Raw genomic sequence first — 22,855 nt, 5'->3', positions numbered from 1 at the left:
TTAACCTCTTCATCTTCCCCTTCGTATGGATGTCCATACCTCTCCCCATTAGAATTTCCGTTAAACAGTCAGAGTTCAGTGTTTATTTCCAACCGCAAACTATCATAATATCTCCTTTAACATTCTACTTCAGTAACCTCCTTACGAACATTTTAATCTTTTATTATGACTTATATGATATTGAGAACATCAGTAATGCATTTACAGCTCATTGTCTGAGCTGTATGGCTTGCAACTCAAACTGCTAATTTCTACCATGAACCTAGATTGCGAGAAAAAGAATTATTGCTGATTCCCTAAATAACGGTACTGATTTGAACCGGCCAGACTATGAAATCCCAGTAAATAGTGGTCTGCTCTAGCTATAGCAAACTGCAAGGAACTTCCTAGTAACCCAGGCCATTTACAAGAGTCATATGTGAGAGGTATTCTACAAACTACTTGGACTTTGAAAAAGATGATTTTTCAGTCAGTGACACTGGCGGCTGGTAAACAAAAATCCGGGAGTTGTGCCTGGGAAATCTTGGTGGGGGTGTGCCACCCGGTTCTCCAAATCCTGACCCTATTTCAGACCAAAAAAATGTCATTTTTCACACCCGTTTTCAGACCTGGCCCCTAAAATCCATACCCATTCTCAGACCCGGTCGTTTAGAAATTATGGCATCATTACTTAGATTAGCAGCCTCAAAAAACTCATTTGGAATTGAAACAATAAATACGTTCGTACAATTCTGTAGTTCCCTTGACAACCACACCAGATTCTAGAACAAAACTGAGGAAAGTCTATTCCCGTCATCAGACCAAAACAGCAAAAAAATCCTGCCCTTTAGGACAGCACATACACATATGGCTTATATAGGGGAGTACCCCCCCCCCCCCCCCCCAGGACAAAAATGCGAGTACTCCCAATACGAGTCAAACCTGTCATGACAGTCTGGTTAGTATAGTTCAGATGCTCTACTGAGTACCACTGAGCTACAGGACAGTCATGAGAGAAAAGTTACTGCTTGGACCAGTTACTGTTCCATTTGATGAAATTGAGAAAGATGCTGCAAAAGCATAATTTTCGATATTTTAGACATTGTTACGAGTGTATGTGAAGCTATGCAAGCCATTTGGCAAGTTTGACATGCGTCAGAACGCACACTCATAATTCAATAGGTCACCCCCGTTTATTTTAAGTCCATTAATCTGGAGAACCCCCTCCCCTAAAATCTGCAGAGTAATGTACTGAGCAAGCGTAGGCTTTTCGAACTTGATGCCATGCCCTGTGCATATAAATGACTTTGGTGGCCCTGCAAAAAATCCACATTGAGAGTTGATGTCAATACGTTTTTTGCTATGGTTTCCTCTATCATAGGCTGTGAATCCGTCAGGGACAGGCATCATTCCAGCTCTGACCTCCACATTTCTTAGTCTTGCCCAACAGCTGTTTTTTCGGTTGAAAATTGTCACTGAAGAGATCAGCACGGGAGAGGGAAACTTCACTTCAAGCCACGGATGCATCTCAAGTTGGGAGTGGAAATAAAAGATGTCACATTCTGACACTTTACCATCTATCGCAAATTTCGGTGCCCATTTGTCCAAGTCATTGTTGAATACTGAAGATCCACGAGCATGAAAGCCCGAAACATCGTGTGGCGCTGTCAGCCACTGCTTCATTAGGTTTAGGTACCATTGCTTCCGGGTCATGATCGTCACGCGTTCTTGCTGCATACACGCAGCCTTGACGATCGTCTCTTCATCGAGATCACGTATAGGTTTTATGAGGTTTTTCTTCGCGAATTCGTTCCCTGCTTCAACGAATTCTTCTATTCCCAGTGAGTAACCAAGCTCTATTACCTGGGCGCAATTCGACCGGTCGATGTATTTGATGATGTAGTTTATGCAAATTTCGCGCACGTCTGTTAGATTGATGTAGTCGGCAAATAATAGCACATTTTGAACGTTCTTACCGGTGAGTTTCACTTTGTATGTATACAGATATTCAATGCACATCTTGATCTCGTCAAGCGAAAAATCCGTAAAGGTAGTCTCACTGGAGTTTGGATGTATGCGGAATAAACCCGCAAAGTAACTGCACTGTGAAGCAAGAATAAATTTGTGGGATTTAACCTCGACGCCATCTTTGTCTCTGATAGTGAAGTCATAAAACTGTTGCTGATGCTTTTTCCCGTGATATCGTCTTATATTGTTACAGAAACTCGAATAGTTCCTTCGTTCTTCCATCATTTCTTGTTTGAGTTCTTTACTATGAAGAGCACTCTAAAACAGCTGTAAAATAAGAAAATAATCCATCTCACTCGAGGAGTGCACGATGAGTGTTATCGTGTCAGCATTGTCTACTTTATATAGAAGCTAATATGGAAGTGCTCCACAGTCCCGAATGAAATAAAGTTTCAACAGCCACGGTGTTACAATGACACTGGACATTTTCATTTAGCAACAACTCGCGATTTGTTGGTCGTGTTTTGGTGTCGCACTACGCCTTCTCACAACGTTACGTACAGACTCTATATGATATTTACCGAAAATGGCAAGGAGGAAGTGGGAATGCGTGACCCAGGATTTGTACTCTGCAAGCGTTTGCAATTGCCTTTTCCGATCGGTTTTCTACAACTCAGCAGAGTTCTCCTTTAATTTAACAACCAGTGACCGTTAAATACGAAAGGGTGTTGGGGTTCGCTCTCAGTAGCGGGGTACTCCCTAAAATGGCCTTTACGGAGAGGCTCCACCCGAAAGGGGTATCTTTTTCAGGTTTCAGGGTAGGGATTTCACTAATTGAAGTATACGAAAGGGTAGGGAAATCTGTCATCCGGGTCTCTGAAAGGGCCCAGAAGGGCTTACAGATGAATTTTATGGCTTTATAGACTCGAGAAAACGTTCTGTTTTTGCGGTTGATTCCTATTCAAAAGGCAGTGTATTTACAGCAGTTAAAAGAGATGCAAAGTTCTAAACAAGGTACGTGAAAGGGGTACCATTTGTCAATGGAAGGTATACGAAAGAGGTTCTTTTTCGTGAAAAATTGTATATAAAAGGATAAGCTGGTTGGACCTCGAGGCGTGTCCTCCCCTGATAAACATTTGTTGAGTACTCCCTGGGGCCCCACGAGCACTTGCCGTTGCCCAGTGCCCGAGCTTCGTTCCTAGGGCGTTTTCCGGGAGTCTTTTCATTAAGCAACGTATTTTAACTGGGAGTGAGGCCTATTCTCTTTTCCCTTTGTGTGCTACTGTAAACCTGAAGAAGGCTGGTATGGCCAGCCGAAATATTGTTGTGAAAAAACAATTACGTTCTCCTGCTCAGCTTTGTAGTAGTCTTTGGACTTCTCGTTTTTGGTACTCAGCTAGAGACGATTATTTGCCCTGAAATTTGGGCAAAACTATCGCCCAAGAATGCAAAAACTCCACTTTCGGTTGACGTGCGTTGCCTAAAAATGGCTTTGCTTTTTGAAGGGAACGTTCTGGAGACGTGGTTGTCTTTGCCTTCCTGCACCTAATTCCGCTTTCAGTGATCTCAACATGCGCCCTGATTCCCCCTTTACACTATTTCTCTTTCAGTCACTAAGGCGTCTAAAAACGCACAAGTAAATATTTTGCTGTTGGAAGGTGAGGGGAGAGAGGATTATCAGTTGTAGCCGTAGTAATGTTCAGTATGCAGCACTGGAAAGTGAAAGTTATTAGGGCTTTCCTTTTTTTTTTAAGAAATGTGATGGCGCTGCACATATTGATCCGCATGTTGAGAACAGGAAAAATAATGACAACAGCAAAAACATTTCCATGTTCTAAAAATAGAAATTGTCAAACCAGTTTGATAAAGTACGTGACTAGACTGTTCACAGTCCCCTATTTTTTCGTGAGATCGAGGAGATATAGCGCGTCTTACCGTTAATGACGGCCATCTTGATTTTCAAATGTACCGAGGGGGCCGGCGTCGGGGATTATAGCTGTAGGGGGAGGGGGCGAGAAAAAAAAAATCTATTTTTCTCGCTTCCTCCCAAACAGCCCCCCGCCCCCTAAGTAGTTTTGACACTCATGCAAGATGGCAGCCCGTAACGCAAAAGACTCGATCTCGACGATCTCGTCTCGTACCTGAAGGTAATCGTATTGAACTGATTGTCCCCGCGGCCCAGAATCTTCTGGTTTTGAAATCACGCCAGTTCAGCGTTTCAGAGAGACTGCTGTTGTTGTTGCTCTTATTGACTTTGAGCAAACAATTTGGTGACAGTTTATGTCGAGTACAGTACTTGTAAAGGTGAACTCAGGAAGAATCTTCATGTCGATCTAAATGTCGATTGCTGAAACGACAAAATTGCGTTCGTGTTCTTCCATAGCTTCTAATATTCTAAGTGACAATGACAGAAAGTGCTCGTCACACGAACTTCTGTAACAACGTAAGAGCGTATCACAACAAAAGGGAAGAAGAGCAATTTTACGACTTTACTATCCGAGACAAAGATGGCGTCGAGGTTAAATCCCACAAGTTTATTCTTGCTTCGCAAAGCGACTATTTCGCAGGTTTATTCCGCTTCGATTCTAACTGCGGTGAAACTACCTTTGCAAGCTTTTCGAATGACGAAATCAAGAACTGTATTGAATATTTGTACACTCAAAACGTGAACCTCACGGAAGAGAATGTTGAAAATGTTCTGATGTTTGCCGACTTCATCAATCTGACGGATGTGCATGGCATTTGCATAGATTACATCATCAAGCACATTGATCAGTCGAATTATGGCCACGTGATTGGGCTTGGTTACAAACTGGAAATAAAAGAGCTAATCGAAGCAGGCGTTAAAAACCTTGGGCCTCAGAATATCAATAGTCTGGATACCTTCTCCAAGGACATGATAAATGACGCTGTCCGTTTGCAGCAAGAGCAAGTCACGATTATGACACAGGTGCAATGGAAATTCAGTCTGATAAAGCAGTGGCTGACAGCGCCGAACGATGAAATGGGTTTCGAAGCTCGAGGATCTTCAGTATACTGGACGAATTTACATAATTGGGGGCCCAAATTTGCAATTGATGGCGAAGTTTCGGATAACGACTTTTTCTACTTTCACTCCGACGTCGAGATGCACCCGTGGCTGGAAGTGAGATTTCCTTCTCCAGTCTTGATTTCGTCCGTGACCATTATCAATCGTAAAAATGGCTGTTGGGCAAGACTAAGGAATGTAGAAGTCAGAGCTGGAATGACACCTGTGCCTGATGGGTTCACAGCACGTGACAGAGGATACCATAGCAACAAAAAACTTCAGGTTAACAATCAGTGTGGGCACTTTGAAGGACCAGCAAGAGGATTTGTTAGCGAGGGACATACCATCGTTTTTGATAGGCCTACACTAGCGCAGTATGTTACTTTACAGATTTTGGATAAAGAATATCTTCAGATAAACGGTCTGAAAATTAATGGAGGTGACTTGCTGAATCATAAGGATGAATGTTTTTAAAAAAGAAAAGAAATAATCTAAAAGACAGGTGGACAGCTTTGTGTACTTTACGCACGTGTCTATTCTTATCTTGAATATTGCATTCTAGTATGGAGTTCGACATACCCTACTCACCTTAGGCGCCTAGTCTTATTGCAAACCGCATTGTTAGAGTTATCAGCGAGAAGGGCTTTGACGCTCACACTGATCCACTATTTAAGAATCTTATGATCCTTAAGTTAGAAGACATCTATTCTTTGCATCTCGCGAAATTTATGTTTTCTTTCAAAAATACCTCAATTCCTTCCAGCTTTTCCGGATCCATTTTACGTACTAATCAAGTTCATGGTTATAGCACGCGTAGTTCAAATAGATTTTATATTCCTTTCTGCCGTACCAACATGAGAAAGTTTTCTGTTTTCTATTAAGGTGCTGCCTTCTTTAATAAGCTGATTGCTTTCATTTGTGATGCCCCCTTCTTATATTTGTTCCAATCCAGAGTTAAAAACTTTCTTCTTTCCTGTCACTGAATTCTTAACTTAAATTAGTCTTTGTTTAGTTTTTCGTTACTACATGTATTTTTAATGCATTACTCCGCGAATTTCATTTTACTTATTTTCTGTGACTGGGGAGCCAAAGGCTTCATAAGCCTTCTGGGCTCTCTTGCCAACTTACCATTCTTATATGTATTCTTGCGTTGTAACTTACTTTGGCTAAATAAAACTGAACTGAGGTGAAGTGAAGGAGTACAGACTCACAGGGGCTCAAAATCATTGTCAGGAACAAAGATTTCCGGTTAATTGATCGTTAAAGTACAGACTCGTGACTTACGTCACAGAAAAGATTTTCTTTCTTTAATTTGTTTTGTCCAGTTTCGAGCTCTGACTATCTATTTAACATCTATTTTTTTTACTTAGTTTACGTTTTTAGGTACTTAACACAATATACTTAGTGCACGTTTGGCTTAATTGGTCGTTAAAGTACAGACACGTTGCTTACGTCACAAATGTTTTTTTTTTGCTTTAATTTTTTTGTCCAGTTTCCAGCACTGCATGACTATAGTGATTTGGGTTAAGCACTGACAATACTAATTAGCGTTAAGAACTGAAATTAGTGATTAACGTTAAGCACTGAATCAAAACGGTTTGCTTCCAGTTAGGATTAGGCTTGCTTTAAGATACCTTCAAATGACCTCAAATCAAACCTTTTCTCAGCAGTGAATCCTCAGTGGCGTAGTGTGGTATGGGTGGTGGACTGCATATTTCACGATTCGCGTTCGATTCTTACTCGCGCTACTCGGAAATTGTTTTTCCTTAAAAACTGAAGAAACTTTAACACTTTCATGAACATTTGCTGAGCAGAAATTTTGACAGACTTACTACAAATTTCATGGACCAGTAGGAAGCAATAAAGAATACTATACTGAGTGTGTAAGCTTCATATGGTGTCCAAGGGGGTTTAGGCCGATGGAATCTCTGGCTAACCTGTCCAACATGCATTCTCAGAAATTCAGTGCATTCCGTTGGGTCTCAGTGGAGAAAAGAGACCACAAAAGTTTTCAAGCACGGCTTCAAGACTGCCCCTCGGTTTTTGAGGATGAGATTTTTCACATATTAAGCAACCGAAAAGCTCGAAAAAGAGATTCCCTTTTGGCTTGTGACAGTGCCTTCGTCCGAGGAGTTGGAGCAAAAAATTCCACCAAAAAATTCCTTCCATTTTTCAACACACATTGGGTCAGTTATTTAAACGGAGTTTAGCCAGTGTTTGACAAAACCGCGTTCTAAGCGATTTTCAGTTGCCGAACGCTTTTATGTTAACACCATGTTTCGTGAACAGTTTCGAGAAAGCAAATGGCGTAGACTAGAAAAGAATTTGTCTTCTTAAAATAACCCACTAAGGAAGAGATCTTGAGTTCCAAAGACTTCCTAAACCGCGGTCTAAGTTAGAGTTGATTATAATAACCGACCCATTTTGTTTACATCTGACTTCATCAGCATGCTTACTCACGTAGAAAACGTATCGTCGTTAATAAGAATTGACTTCAGAAGTTGTCTTATCTCTTGCGTCTTTTCAGTTATAGATCAAACAAGACATCAAAATGTGGTCAAACAGTATGCGGGTCTATGTGACACACTCGCCTACCGCGCCCACCACGCCACAAGTTTGTTCTTTTTGAAGTCGTCTGAAGGCAAGCACAAGCGTTTCTTGGGATCGACCGACGGCAACTCGATGTGTACCTTTTTGCTTTCTTGCCCAGCGATTTTGCTCATGTTTTTAGACAAATCGTCACAAGTGTAGAGACACTAAGCAGTGCAAATTTGTTTGCGTTAGGGTAGGGGGAAAAGGCCTCACCTAGCCCCGCTAGGATTGACGTGCGTCGAAAACTCGCCTGATGTAGGTGCTGGCAGCCGATTTTCGGCCATTTTCTCTTTTGTCTGACCCACTGGAGTTAAAAATAAACTTGAACTTTCGCGCTTAAGGCTGAAAAGGTCCCGGATGTTTGTCGTCTCATTCTTGTTGGCGTCGCTCAAAAACGCGTTTGCTTTAGCTCTCAAAATACGCGGAAAAAAATGTGATCTTGTTAATAGTCATTGCACTATCGGCCAGGGAGAGATTGGCACGGAAATTCGGTGAAGAGGAAAGAGAGAAGAACTATTCATTCCCCATCTTCATCCGTGCATATATCCTATGCGCTTCCGTCGTTAATATTAAATAAAAGAGAGAGACAAGCGATCGACCGACGCCAACTAGATGTGTACCTTTTTGCTTTCTTGTCCAGCCGTTTTGCCAATGTTTTCAGACAAATCGTCATAGGAGTAGGGATACTTAGTAGTACAAATTTGTTCGCGTTAAGGCATAGGGAAAAGGCCCAGCACCTAGCCCCTCTGGGTTGACGTGCATCCCTAACACGCCTGATGTAGGTTCTGCTAACCTATTTTCGGCTGTTTTACCTTTTGTTTGACTGGCTAAAAGGTCCCGGATGCATCATCTCATTCTGGGAGATGGGTTGACGTGTGTCGCTCCAAAACGCGTTTTCCTTAGCTCTCATCATGCGCGGAAAAATGTGATCTTGTTAAAAAGTCATTGCATTATCGACCTGTGGGGGGCTGGCACGGAAATTCGATGAAGGGGAAAGAGAGAGGAAATATTTATTTCCCATCTTTCCTCGTGCGCATATCCTATGCGCTTCCTCCGTTAATATTTAATAAAATAGAGAGACAAGTTAGGCGAATGGGACTGGTAATCAGTCCCTCCACCAGATTTCACATTCAGCGTTCCCATCAGTCTCCCTGCTAACTATTTAACTGAGGCGTTCAAAAACACAAGCAAATGGAGCTGTTAGTCTTGAATCTCCAAGAGTTTGCTTGACGTTTATTCCTCGGACAAACAGTCACAACATTTGTTCTGAGGTTTTTTTGAGCCCATGTTGTTGTTGCGCGCGCGTTCATGCCCGCACAAAAAATGGCGGTTATTTTGAGTTATCGTGTTAATTTTGCGACGTATGACTTTCGTCTGGGATGTCGTTCGTCATTAAATGGAAACATGGGCAAGGATGTACAAAATGACCACTCAATTTAACAAAGTTTTCATTTTTTCGCAAAATATTGAGCTTGCTTCCGTTGAAAACGCTTTGCACTGGAGTAAATTTTGCTGACGGACAGTATCACCTGTTTAAGTTCTTAAACACCTCTAACGTTTTAATTAAACTTACAAAACAGTTAGTAAATCAACAGCGCATTGGTACTTATATGTTGTATGCTTCCAAGGACCAACGTTACAAAATAGAAGCACCGGATCCAAATAGAGGATCTAATCAGCTATAAATTAAAATATCTGAACAACGGAAAGAAGCAAGGCTGATTTCAAAGTTACAATACTTTGCTTAGGTTTCCAAATTTTTCTCGTTTGACCGCTGTGGAGGCTTGTCCTTAGTGATCCCCTCCCCATCATTCATACGCGGTCGCGAATCGGCCGCGGGAGATTGGCACTCGAACTCGACAAAATGTGATTGCCAAAGGTCATTGTCTAATTGAATAGGTCATCGTCTTCCCGCTTCTTCCTTCCCAGCTCTCATGCGCGTATTTCCTGCGCGATTCTCTCTTTAATAATTAAACTCTCTCAGAGGGAGCTGGGGAGAGACTTGTGAGACGACTGGGGACGGATCCCGGAGGAATCAGTACTAGTCCCTCTACTAGATTTTACATCCAGCGTTCCATCCCACCATTCCACGGGGAACACTAACGACAAGTCCTGACAGAATCAGGTTAAAATATTGTAGCTGGTCATGTTTTGTTGTTATTATGTGACTCATTACTGGAAACTGAAAGTCACATCGTCTTACTGAAGAATAGTTACGGCGTTTAGATTTTCTATTTTTTAAACTTTCAGATATTTTGAGCAACAAATAACTAACCTTGTTCACTAACTAGCCTCTTCTCTTGAAAACAAAGTTATTTGATGAGCGCTTTAGCTCAGAAAACAGGTAACCTACACTATTTATGACAGTCCTCTAGTCAGAGGCGTAAAATTCTAATGGAAATAAGCTAACAAATTACACAAAGACGCTGTACTGATTGATAGGCCGGCTCCTTTCTAAAGAAACCAGAATGACATACCTGGAAAGACTTTAGAATTTGCCGACATTCTAAAGATCTCAAGTCCGTTTCAAAACTGAACCGGGTTCATAATGCTGTAAGAGGACCAACTCAGATAAATCCCTACTTCTAAATTCTAGTGAGCACCCACCCATTCAATGGTGTCAGTTTACGTTTGAAAAAAAAAAAAGAAAAGAAGATCAGCCCTAGCAGGTATGACAGGGCAGGGCAGAGGATTGGAAAACGCCTGATTCAAAACGGGAGAATACAATTTCGTACATCGCGTGAGTTGTTAAGTCTTATCAGTTAAATGGGGGGTCTTTCGATATGATGATGGCGAGTCTTAGAGGACACAAACATGTTTATTCACTTTTTCCGTTTGAGGCCTCTAAGACTCACCATCATGCTGAATTGTTTTAGAACTTTCCGCTAAACACTGTCACTACTCTAAGACAATGAAACATTGTGCAGTGGCGAATCCAGGGGAGGGGCCCTGGGGGCCCATGCCCCCCCTTATTTTCCGACCAAAATGAGGCCCGAAGGGCTAAAAAATTTTTTTTTTGGGGGGGGGACCGGGCCCCCCCTTATCTCAGGGTCTAGATGACTGCCCCCCCCCCCTCATTATCTGAAGGTCTGGATCGGCCACTGTTAAAAAAAAGCTTAAAAGCAATACCGTTAATGTCGTATTGACGCAAATCAGGGGCACCCAACGACCGTTTTCTGTCCGGAAAAGCAAACATAGCCTAGAATTTTCTATCATTTGAGGACAGCTAATTTTGGGGACAATAATACAAAAGCCCTTGTAATGTCGAAAAGACTCAAGCGCCTCTAGGATGACCGAGAAGATATAGAATGTGTTTCTAGAGATCTATTAAAAAAGCACTTTGGATAGCCTAAAAAGTGTTTTCGATGTATTTAAGAGGAAACCACCGTCGTTGGGTGCCCATAGCAAAGAGCACTTAATTCCAGAGAACACTTGCGTCCCTTTCTTAGCTTAGATATCTATTTGGCATTTCATCTCGTTCGTCGAGATCGGTACATTTACAAAGTTTATCAAACCAATGTAAGGGTTGATTTCCACTGTCTTGTGCGTAGGAGCGTAAAATTTACATTCGCAAAGAAAATAGAGGCAATGTATGAAAGGCTGCACGTAAGCGTAAAAAATAGAACCTCGCTCAACTTCACGTTTAATCTCAACACTTTATGTCTTGCCTCTATTTTATTTACGCGATTAAAATTTACGTGCGTTAACGTGCTAAGCCAAAAACGCGTCATTGTAAATCAGCCGTAATATTCGTGTTCATGTTAGACATGTATAAGTGATTGAGTTCATTTGAAGCAAGCGTGAAGAGCAAGATTGACGAGAGTAGCAGAAGTGACGTAGAACGAAAGAAGTCCTGACTAATGTACTAGACGTAGGTTCAGAAGGTCTAAACAACTTTGAAGTCTCCACTATAAGGACGACTAACTGGTCCTGCCTACCCCTCCCGCTTTCTCCCTGTGCTCCGCGCTCAGCTCAAGCTTCAAAATGACGCCTGCTTTAAAAACTACAATTATCGCCTGTTCACTTTGAGGTCTCAGACAAGACTAGTTCATTGAGATCATAGGTATATACATTTATGTACAACTGTGACATTAGTTGTCAATTTAAAGGACATGTTTGCTCTCAGTTTACAAGCTCTTTGTTTCCGTTGCACCTTCGCCATCTTTCGAACTGCTCTTATCAAATGCACCTGCAAATAGAAAAACTAATCATCACGGTTCCCTTTCGTATGTATTCTTTACACGTTTTATTCTAGCCATCGATCAACATGCTTCTGTCGCTCGCTGAGCTAAATGCTTTACCTGAATATCTCTAACACAGAGGTTTCAAAGTCAAACAAATAGCAAAACCTTTACACTTTGAGGAAATCATTTACATGCTAAGAATTCAGTAAAGTATTGAATCACTTTCAGCTTAAATGCGATTCGTATAACATTCGCACTGCATACCTATTGTTCCGACACGGGGAACTAAGTTATAGGAGGCAACCGCGACTACCAGGACAATAGGGATGCCGAATAATGAGGGTAAGCGACGTCAACCGCCATCAGGGTAGGTGGGAGGGACGAAACTTCTAAGTCACTTCCACTGCACCCCGTTGAACTAGCCAAGAGGCAGGCAAAAACTAATCAATTCTAACCAAGGGCCGCAATGTACACACCACGAGGGCGCACGACCAACACGACGGAATTTAATGGCTTTACTTAATTCTCGCGTCAAGGACCAATCGAATGCAGTGAGAATATTCTACTTTATTTTAGTTTCCTTCCTTTGCTGTTTGTATTTTAATCAGACTATATCTTGAAGCAGGAGATTTATATCGAGCCAACCAAGCTGATCCCTTGTAGCCCGAGCAGCCCGTGCAATGGTTGACCAAAATATCAGCCATCTCCTCTGGTGCAAAATCGCGACCACGAAGAGTACTAAAGGGAAACGTATTGTAGAACCCAACTGAATCTAATGAAATACTTTCTTGGGGGCATATAAAATCTTGCGCCTTCTCCGCGGAACAAGCATCATATAAAAGAGGCGAAAGATGACAAAAACCCCCCTTTTAAAAACACACGAAAACGAAACGCCTTTAGCTCATTTGCCAGAAAAATATCTGTATAACAAACAGTAAATTCTCCTGCAGCTGCTTGGGCTAGATTAAATGCCCAGGGAATCTTCCCGTCTGCTTTTAAACTCTCCCCCACCGATAATTAGTGCGTATACCCTCTGAGCTGTCTCTGGTTTCCTGAGGATCAATCTGTTTTAAGACTAGAAAATACATACCGCGTTTTTTATAGCCTGTTCCAGGCTCTCAGATAGTAGGGATGACGCGGTGAAAGGGGTGCAAAATATGAACGCGAAAAGGGGGGCGGAGCCTGGACGTTTTTCTTTCATCAGGTACAACCTTAAGAAAATGTTTGTTTGACAGCCACTTACTTCTCTTCTCTATAACCTAACTTGTTTTCGTATGCTCTTTGGAATCTCAACTATCGTTTTCAACATTTTCATTTTAGTTAGCTATTTTAGATCCGAGCAGGCATGCTTTACGAAATATTCCAAGAAAATCGGAAAATAAAATTCGGCCTTCTCTTCAGTAGCCTCACTTTCATGAACAGCCACTTTCATAAACAGGGTGGAAAAAAACAATAAATAACGAAACTAACAAAACTCAGTTTAACTCCCTCATTACTATTTTTCAAAATAATGCGTTTTCAGGAACCTTAATTTCACATATTCTGACTAAAAACAGCTAGAAAAACCTAAAAATTATATCAAATACAAACCTTTGAATGTTACATCATCTCCAATCAGCATAAAGGGTGCCCACTGCATGACGTCAGAAAAGCGAGTCTCTCTCATCGACTTCATGGCCTGGCGAAGAGATTCACTGGCGCTTTCACCACGAACAAGGTGCTCGTAAAAACGATCCATAAACCACATGGTAGCTTCGTCCTCTACAGCCCACAGTGCCGCCAACACGGCGCGTGCACCCGATGCTAGAAATGCTCGAGCGATTCCAACAATTCCCTCAGCCCTTATCTGACCACTTGCACTATGACAGCAGCTAAGGACAACCAGCTTGGCTGTTAGTCGAACTTGTGAAATTTCAGCCATCGTCAACAAGTAGTGTTGTTCGTGTGGAGTTCCGCAGGAGCTTACAGGGGAAAGAGCTATTTCTCCCCGTTCGGCGTAACCATGAGCGGCGAGGTGAATGAGACTTACTGAATGCATGCTTTCCAAGACTGCCTGCTTAGTTGCATCCTTTCCAAGTAACGGTTGAACGCCAAGCAGTCGCCCAATCATCTCTGCTTCTTTTCTCGCCCAAGGCAATGGAATTAACTGTAGAAGTTTTCCTTGGTAGTAGACATCACTAACGTCTGGCTCTCCTACGATCAGTGCACCGGTTTTACTATGGTAGTCTTCTGGACTGAGCTGAATCAACTTAAGAGTCGTCAAGGAAGGGACAATACGAATCCTGAAAGTATCCGATAAATACTTTCCATTATCATCCATTAAAGCAGCAAAAGGAATTGGATACAACAAGTTATCCGGTACAATAATGATTTCTGATTCTTGGAGTAAGTCAGCTACAGGAGCGACTATCATGTTGTAGCCATCAGAAAGGGTTAAAGGTTTAGAGTCGTGATTTTCATCGTCCTCTTCTTCTATAAGACGCAAAGATTCGAAGCTGTCACTCTGAGACGGCTTGCATGATGGCGGGGAGCTTACACATGAAAACAATGATCGATCTTCGCATTGGTCTTGACGTAAATCAAGAGAGCCACCAAATGTCGGATTTCCAAACACTTTATCTGCACTTTCTTGGAGTGTCTTTTGTCGAAAATCTATTATTTTGTTTGGCTTGAGGATCCAAAAGTACATATCATCACCGAAGAAGCAAACATAAAGACAAGAACTAAGTGCATTTTTGTTCATGATGTTCTCAATACCAACCCATGACTGTGTGTTGACTGATACCCCTTTATCCACAGAGTACTTTTCTGACAGTACGTCTGTCAGGGCTCTGGACCGTCCAAGCTCGGCAACGTAAAGGGGTTCATAATAACTGCCTGTAGCAATCAACAACCTACAAAGAAGAAGGTAAGGGGACACATGCTCATCAAAAAAAGAAATTTTGAATTGATCTCTCACTCTTAAAAAATCATGCATTTCTTCGCACTTCTGAATGCTTTCATACAGATTTCGCCGTATTTCATTTATGCTTCCTCCTGCCACTAACGCGTTCAGAGCAATGGAAAGGTGGCTGTTAAACTGCATTTCAAAGTCCCCTATTTCGTAACTTATCTCAAGCGCTTTATTAGCATATTCTTGACTCTTCGCATGAAGCTGAAATTCTCGACAAAGTTTTCCCAGATTTAAGTATGAAGCTCCAACACCATTTTTGTCTCCGATTTCTTCATTGATGGTCAGTGCTTTCTGAAGATATTCTTCAGCCTTGGTATATTGACCAACAGAATTAAACAAAGTTCCTAGATTTCCGTAAGCAGACGCTTCTCCCTTTTTGTCACCGATTTCTTTCTTGATCACTAGTGCTTTTTGAAGGTATTCTTCTGCTTTGGTATATTGACCAACACATTGGAACACAGTTCCTAGATTTCCGTAAGCAGATGCTTCTCCTTGTTTATCACCGATTTCTCTCCTGATCACTAGTGCTTTCTGATGGTATTCTTCAGCCTTGGTATATTGACCAACAGATTTAAACACAGTTCCTAGATTTTGGTAGTCTGTCGCTTCTCCTTTTTTGTCACCGATTTCTTCCCTGATCACTAGAGCTTTTTGAAGGTATTCTTCTGCCTTGGTATATTGACCAACAGATGTAAGCACAGCTCCAAGATTTCCGTAAACAAATGATTCTCCTTGTTTGTCACCGATTTCTTTCCTGATCGCTAGTGCTTTCTGCAGGTATTCTTCAGCCTTGGTATATTGACCAACAGATGTAAACACAGCTCCTAGATTTCCGTAAACAGATGCTTCTCCTTCTTTGTCACCGATTTCTTTCTTGATCACTAGTGCTTTCTGAAGGTATTCTTCAGCCTTTGTATATTGACCGACAGAGCAAAGCACAGTTCCTAGATTTCCGTTAGCAGATGCTTCTCCTTCTTTGTCACCGATTTCTTGCCTAATCAAGAGTGCTTTCTGCAGGTATTCTTCAGCCTTGGTATATTGACCAACAGATTTAAACACAGCTCCCAGATTTCCATAGTCTGTGGCTTCTCCTTTTTTGTCACCGATTTCTTTCCTGATCACTAGTGCTTTCTGATGGTATTCTTCTGCTTTGGTATATTGGCCAACAGCTAGAAACACAGTTCCTAGGTTTCCGTAGTCTGACGCTTCTCCTTCTTTGTCACCGATTTCTTTCCTGATCACTAGTGCTTTTTGAAGGTATTCTTCTGCTTTGGTATATTGACCAACACATTGGAACACAGTTCCTAGATTTCCGTAAGCAGATGCTTCTCCTTGTTTGTCACCGATTTCTTTCCTGATCACTAGTGCTTTCTGATGGTATTCTTCAGCCTTGGTATATTGACCAACAGATTTAAACACAGCTCCCAGATTTCCATAGTCTGTGGCTTCTCCTTTTTTGTCACCGATTTCTTTCCTGATCAAGAGTGCTTTTTGATGGTATTCTTCAGCCTTGGTATATTGACCAACAGATAGGAGCAAAGTTCCTAGATTTCCGTAAACAAATGATTCTCCTTGTTTGTCACCGATTTCTTTCCTGATCACTAGTGCTTTCTGCAGGTATTCTTCAGCCTTGGTATATTGACCAACAGATGTAAACACAGCTCCTAGATTTCCGTAAACAGATGCTTCTCCTCTTTTGTCACCGATTTCTTTCCTGATCACTAGTGCTTTCTGAAGGTATTCTTCAGCCTTTGTATATTGACCAACAGAGCAAAACACAGTTCCTAGATTTCCGTTAGCAGATGCTTCTCCTTCTTTGTCACCGATTTCTTTCCTAATCAAGAGTGCTTTCTGCAGGTATTCCTCAGCCTTGGTATATTGACCAACAGATTTAAACACAGCTCCCAGATTTCCATAGTCTGTGGCTTCTCCTTTTTTTTCACCCATTTCTTTCCTGATCACTAGTGCTTTCTGATGGTATTCTTCTGCTTTGGTATATTGACCAACACATTGGAACACAGTTCCTAGATTTCCGTAAGCAGACGCTTCTCCTTGTTTGTCACCGATTTCTTTCCTGATCACTAGTGCTTTCTGCAGGTATTCTTCAGCCTTGGTATATTGACCAACAGATTTAAACACAGCTCCCAGATTTCCATAGTCTGTGGCTTCTCCTTTTTTGTCACCGATTTCTTTCCTGATCACTAGTGCTTTTTGAAGGTATTCTTCTGCCTTGGTATACTGACCTACAGATGCAAACACAGCTCCCAGATTTCCGTAAACAGATGCTTCTCCTTCTTTGTCACCGATTTCTTTCCTGATCACTAGTGCTCTCTGAAGGTATTCTTCAGTCTTGGTATATTGACCAACAGAGTAAAACACAGTTCCCAGATTTCCGTTAGCAGATGCTTCTCCTTCTTTGTCGCCGATTTCTTTCCTAATCAAGAGTGCTTTCTGAAGGTATTCTTCTGCCTTGGTATATTGACCAACAGCTAGAAACAGAATTCCTAGGTTTCCGTAGTCTGACGCTTCTCCTTTTGTGTCACCGATTTCTTTCCTGATCAAGAGTGCTTTTTGAAGGTATTCTTCTGCTTTGGTACATTGACCAACACACTGGAACACAGTTCCTAGACTTCCGTAAGCGGACGCTTCTCCTTGTTTGTCACCGATTTCTTTTTTTATCACTAGTTCTTTCTGAAGATATTCTTCAGCCTTGGTATATTGCCCAACAGATTCAAACACAATTCCTAGATTTCTGTAACATACTCCAACCCCATGATTGCTTCCAGCGTCAATCGCGATGCTGAGAGCCTTCTCGTAAAACTCTTTTGCTTTCTCGTATTTGCTTGTTTGATAGTAGATGTGAGCTAGTTTAAGTAATATCATCCCTTCTTCTTCTTTTTGATCACTATTGTGTAGTGTCATGTGAAGCTTTTTACCACATTCTATTGCACGGGTGTGATCGTGCATAAGAGCATAGCCATCAAGAAGTTTATGGTATACATAGATAACAAGTGGTGTGGTAAGTTCTTTGATTGTCTCTAGGGCTTTACCGTTAAGGAGCACCAAACATTCGTTAAAGATGTCCACCGCTTTTATAATACGTCCATTGTTGAAAAGAAAAGTAGCAACGACTGCACCAATATGAATGGTCTGTACAAACTCCGAGATGTTGTCCATGACCCTTTTTTCTTGACCTTGACGAAAAAAAAATTTTAAGAGTAAGAAAGTGGAAACACGATTCTTAACGTCTTTTTAAATGAACAGTTCAACTTCTTGGGCAAGATAATCAAGCTTTCGTGTAAGATTTTCTGGGGTAGGTCATTATTATAAGTGTTGGACTATCATTTCTTTGGCCTATTCTATACTTGTTGAATCTGCAAATGCAGAATATCTATGAAAAAAATAGTTTTACAGAGCAGTTTGTAACCTAATATTTACTATCATACACAGTACTGTTAAAAATTCTGGAAAATACAGCTGTTTCAGTCACAAGCCTTGAAAATCGGCGAACCCAGGTTCTCTCTTACTCCTGACGGATTCCCCACTCTGTTTGATATCTTTACTTACCCAGTCTAACTTTTGTTTCTAATATTTGTCATTACATCTTATGAAGTGCCCGTGCCCGTGCCCTTCATTTTTTGGGCGAAAATTTTTTAAAAAAGAAGACCACCACTTTACCGTTGAAAATGCTGAATGAATAACACAACCCAATTCTTCTTTCGATTTTATAAAATATGTTGTTAGGGCTAATTAATTTTTGACCTCCTCAAGTCTTTTTGAGCTCTGTCTCGTCCTTAGCCAGCGCATACAGCCGTCTCTCCTCGCTCCTCGTCACTAGTGATGTTTCGCAGGGACGACGATGAAAGACGGCTGTCGTCATGTAGGCTACTGATCTCGTCCATTGCTTGTAATTTCCTCCATTGGGTCACTGTTTACATTTTTTTCCCTCTAACATTGTACCTTAACGACAACATTAGAGATAGGTAAAATATATTCTAACCATTTGCATTTTCTTTCGTATTTATTAAAATGTCCTGTGGATAACGCAGGGAAAAGCATTTCCGAGCCCCTAGATTTAAGAATTTTCTGGGGAAGCATGCTTCCAGACCCCCCCTCTAACTTGGGCTCGGCCCACAACAGTTGTGCCCTGTCACTTTCAACTTCGTTCCTTAACGGGCCTGTAATTTATGATAGACAGTCGATCAAACTCCTTTCCAGACGCGGCAGCCTAGCTCTTTAATTTGTTCCTGAGTTAACCATAAACAGAAAATGGCGTTCACGGCTATCCAAAGGCGAAATAGCTGAATTGTTAACTAACTGAACAAAAGAAATGCAAGAATACGTTAAACATATCGCTGGAAGGATGTTGTCTACTTTTGAGGAGTATCTGCAAGGAAAACATATGTTATATCGCGAAACCATGCTGAGAAATAGGCCAAAGTTTTGAAGCAAGTCTTTGAGAAGGTAAGCTTGTTATTACAAATATATTGAATGACTATTGAAGCAATTATTTAATTCGGCTTTCGGAAGGTCTTGGACGATGTTATCCACCTCGGCCGATAACTTCCTCCCCAATCTGTAGAATTCTTCACATCCTGCTCCTCTTCATTCAATAATTGCTAAATATTCATTATATACTAGGGTATCTAAAAGATAGTATTGCTGCGGCAGATTCTGTTGATACTGGCATTAGTTAGGCAGTGAGACTTAAAAGAATCGAAAATGACATTGAATGTCCTATCTACATGTTGGAAAGTACTAGAATATTTACTATCAGTCTATAGAAAGAACTCGTGGGAACGTTGTTTAGAAAATGATCAAGTGGTTATAACTCTGGTTTTCCCACAGTAAATTGTAGGAAATAATAGAACTTCAGATTGTTTATCCATATATTTAATATACGGTGCACGATATTTTCTCTGGAAACACAATACTTTTCTTGCTGTTTGTTGCACTTTATTAAGTAACAGTTATTTAGCTATATATTTATAGAAAACAACAACACAAAAAGCGGAAAAAAAAGAAAGAAGGAATGATGAATTCGGTATGACTCAAACCCTGCACCTTGGGCTCGACGCGACTACACCTAACCACTACACCACAGAAGCTGATTACGTAATTTTGTAGGAAAAGTCTTGATTTTATTCCTTTTCCATGAAACTTCCGCCAGCAAGATTATCGCCAGCCGCATTAACCGAGCTACTCAACAGTGAAAAAACAATGTAAACGCATATTCCATGGCAATGAATGAATGAAAGAACATAATTATGCTTTTCAAAACGCCGATACACGTTTTCGTCTGCAAAGTAGGACACAAAACATATGTTTTGTTATCTCGATTTCCGCTGTTATTTTGAAGCGAATGGTCAAAATCACATCCATTTTCGGCTCACACAGTTTCTTAAGAATAGCATGGCATGACATTTTCTCACTTTCACATCACCTTCTAGCAAGCTGGAATTTGTATATCCCCCGTGTTGCGGAGTCGAAGAGCAAATGCTCATCTTCTCGTCAGGTTTAACACCTGGACGAGTCAAAGGCTCTTGAATTGAAATCCAATCCCCAAGTTAAGGTGTTTCGATACAGTTTCTCAGAGGCCATACCGATATTTTTCAATCGCCTTAAAAGTAGTTTTTACTTTGTCCGATCGCTATAAAATTTTCACCAGTAATTGGCTATGGATTGAAATTTGTGAAAATGTAGTTTTAAGTAAAATCGATATTACTATGACAACAGTAAACAAAAAACTTTGAAATTGATAAAAGCCGAATTTTGTGTGATCTAGACCTGCTGCTGAAAGTCCAACACTAGGAACTTAAAGTTTGGTGTTTAGCAAACAATCTCCGTAAGAAGTAAAAAATTCTGTATGTTTGAATTCGAATAAAACGAAAATATATTTCAAACCTTAAATTTTCAATAGCCGTGATAGGTTATGTAATAAAAACGTTATAAATGACTCAAATTATTCTTACGTAGTGTACGAATGATGCTTAATATCATGTTTTGATACTAGGAAATTTTGGTGTACTTTCGTTCATGCGATCTTGAAAACTAACCTATTTTCTCACCATCTGTATAAGTGCAACTTCATTCAGAATTTGGACTTTTAGCGCTTTCTTGTATATCTCCGAAACGACTCGAACGAATTTTTTTCAAATCTATTCACATAATCTTCATAATGTATATAAAGATGTCCGAAAGTCTCATTAAGATTGATTCACTGCAACACCTTGAAATTTCAAGACAAACCTGTCCTACCAACCGGTCAAAAATCTGCGTTACAACATTCACTGTTTTGACGTTATGCTAATTTTTCCAGAATAATGCGCACTATACATACCTCCATGACTAGTACATCTTAGTTTGAATTTATCGCATCTTTTGAATGTAAAATATTGGCAATACTCACACTGAAATGTACTAGTCATGGATATATGTATTGTCCGCATTAATTTGGAAAAATTACCATAACGTCAAAACAGTGAATGTTGGAGCGCAGATTTTTGACCGGTTCGTCGGATAGGTTTGTCTTGAAATTTCAAGGTGTTACAGTGAATCAATCTTAATGAAAGTTTCGGACATTTTTATATACATTATGAAGATTATGTGAAGAGATTTTGAAAAAATTCGTTCGAGTCGTTTCGGAGATATACAAGAAAGCGCTAAAAGTCCAAATTCTGAATGAAGTTGCACTTATACAGATGGTGAGAAAACAGGTTAGATTTCAATATCGCATGAACGAAAGTACACCAAAATTTCCTAGCATCAAAACATGATATTAAGCATCATTCTTACGCTACTTAAGAATAATTTGAGTCATTTATAACGTTTTTATTACATAACCTATCACGGCTATTGAAAATTTAAGGTTTGAAATATATTTTCGTTTTATTCGAATTCAAACATACAGAATTTTTTACTTCTTACGGAGATTGTTTGCTAAACACCAAACTTTAAGTTCCTAGTGTTGGATTTTCAGTAGCAGGTCTAGATCACACAAAATTCGGCTTTTATCAATTTCAAAATTTTTTCTTTACTGTTGTCATAGTAATATCGATTTTACTTAAAACTACTTTTCACAAATTTCAATCCATAGCCAATTACTGGTGAAAATTTTATAGCGATCGGACAAGGAAAAAACTAATTTTAAGGCGATTGAAAAATATCGGTATGGCCTTTGAAAAACTGTATCGAAACACCTTAACCATCGTACTCATCTGAAAGACTCCTGCGTGTCTTAAAATTTGGTAAGACCTCTAACCGTGCTGTAGGAAATTTGCCACAAAGAAAACTCTGAGCAGCGAACGATGCACTCTCTCACCCACCGAACTTTCCCGTGTTTTTCTTTGAGTTGTTCGTGGCGCAATGCACTCTGGTTAAATGCAATGCATTGTGGTAAAAAGTGATGAATTCGAGAATTCGTCGCCCCTTATATATTTCCTTTAAATCCTGATTATGTTGCTGCTCGCTCCCTTCCTTCGCTCCGCAGCAATCATATTATACTCCTTTCCTGGTTTATTGCGAACCAATTAAATCACCAGCTCCCAGCTGGCTTGCTGTATCACCCATAAATGTAATAATCAACCATGAAAAGTAACTCTAACCATAAATGGCCCCTAGATGTGAGTAATAATCAATTATTGAACGAAGTTGGGCAAAGTATTGTCATCTTTTAAGTGCTAAACTGATAAATCATTGAGAAATGGTGTAATCAACATGGAAAGAGATAGTACATGTGTATAGAGATACATTAACTGTAAAATATTGTTGGAAGGAGCAAGTATTGCCTAGAAATCTCTAAAACTTGGGAAAAGGCTACCCTGTTCCCATGTCCTGTATTTTCTCTTTTAAGATCGTCAAGGGCGTGTTTGAAAATAGAAATCGCGGGGATTATCCGTGGAAGTTTGTGGCGCCTGATTTGCTATGAAGACCTCAACGGCTGTTTCGCTTTGTAAGTTTAACGAACCCAGCAATCGAATGTGGCGGTGCCAAAATGTATTATAACACTTAGGCTCTGAAAACCTAATTCCACCAATATTAACCCAGCCTGCAAAAAGGAATGACATTTGGGAATGTTTTGCTTTCCAATAAAGTGAAGAAGACTCCAATACAAACATAAGGAAAAAAAAACGGAAATGATTTATGTTTGTG

The 22,855-nt window shown here is 40.5% G+C and overlaps 3 protein-coding genes across 3 annotated transcripts in view; 1 reads left to right on the top strand and 2 right to left on the bottom strand.

The window, feature by feature from the left end:
• Window positions 1-22,855, bottom strand: part of LOC140945411 (uncharacterized) — a 249,903-nt gene that overhangs the window by 219,882 nt on the left and 7,166 nt on the right. The window contains exon 2 of the mRNA XM_073394440.1: window positions 14,920-17,568. Coding sequence (XP_073250541.1) covers window positions 14,920-17,568 — 2,649 coding nt within the window. The remainder of the gene's footprint in view (window positions 1-14,919; window positions 17,569-22,855) is intronic.
• On the bottom strand, window positions 1,073-2,535 carry LOC140946784 (uncharacterized). The gene has a single exon (XM_073395895.1). The coding sequence runs from the start codon at window positions 2,230-2,232 to the stop codon at window positions 1,135-1,137; it is 1,098 nt and encodes a 365-aa protein (XP_073251996.1). The 5' UTR covers window positions 2,233-2,535; the 3' UTR covers window positions 1,073-1,134.
• LOC140946783 (uncharacterized) overlaps window positions 4,087-22,855 on the top strand; it is a 130,396-nt gene continuing 111,627 nt past the window's right edge. Inside the window, exon 1 of the mRNA XM_073395894.1 lies at window positions 4,087-5,477. Coding sequence (XP_073251995.1) covers window positions 4,352-5,449 — 1,098 coding nt within the window. The 5' untranslated portion in view covers window positions 4,087-4,351 and the 3' untranslated portion in view covers window positions 5,450-5,477. The remainder of the gene's footprint in view (window positions 5,478-22,855) is intronic.

Source organism: Porites lutea, chromosome 8 (genome assembly GCF_958299795.1).
Source record: "Porites lutea chromosome 8, jaPorLute2.1, whole genome shotgun sequence".
Lineage (NCBI taxonomy): Eukaryota > Metazoa > Cnidaria > Anthozoa > Scleractinia > Poritidae > Porites > Porites lutea.
This window is presented reverse-complemented; position numbering and strand designations above follow the sequence as displayed.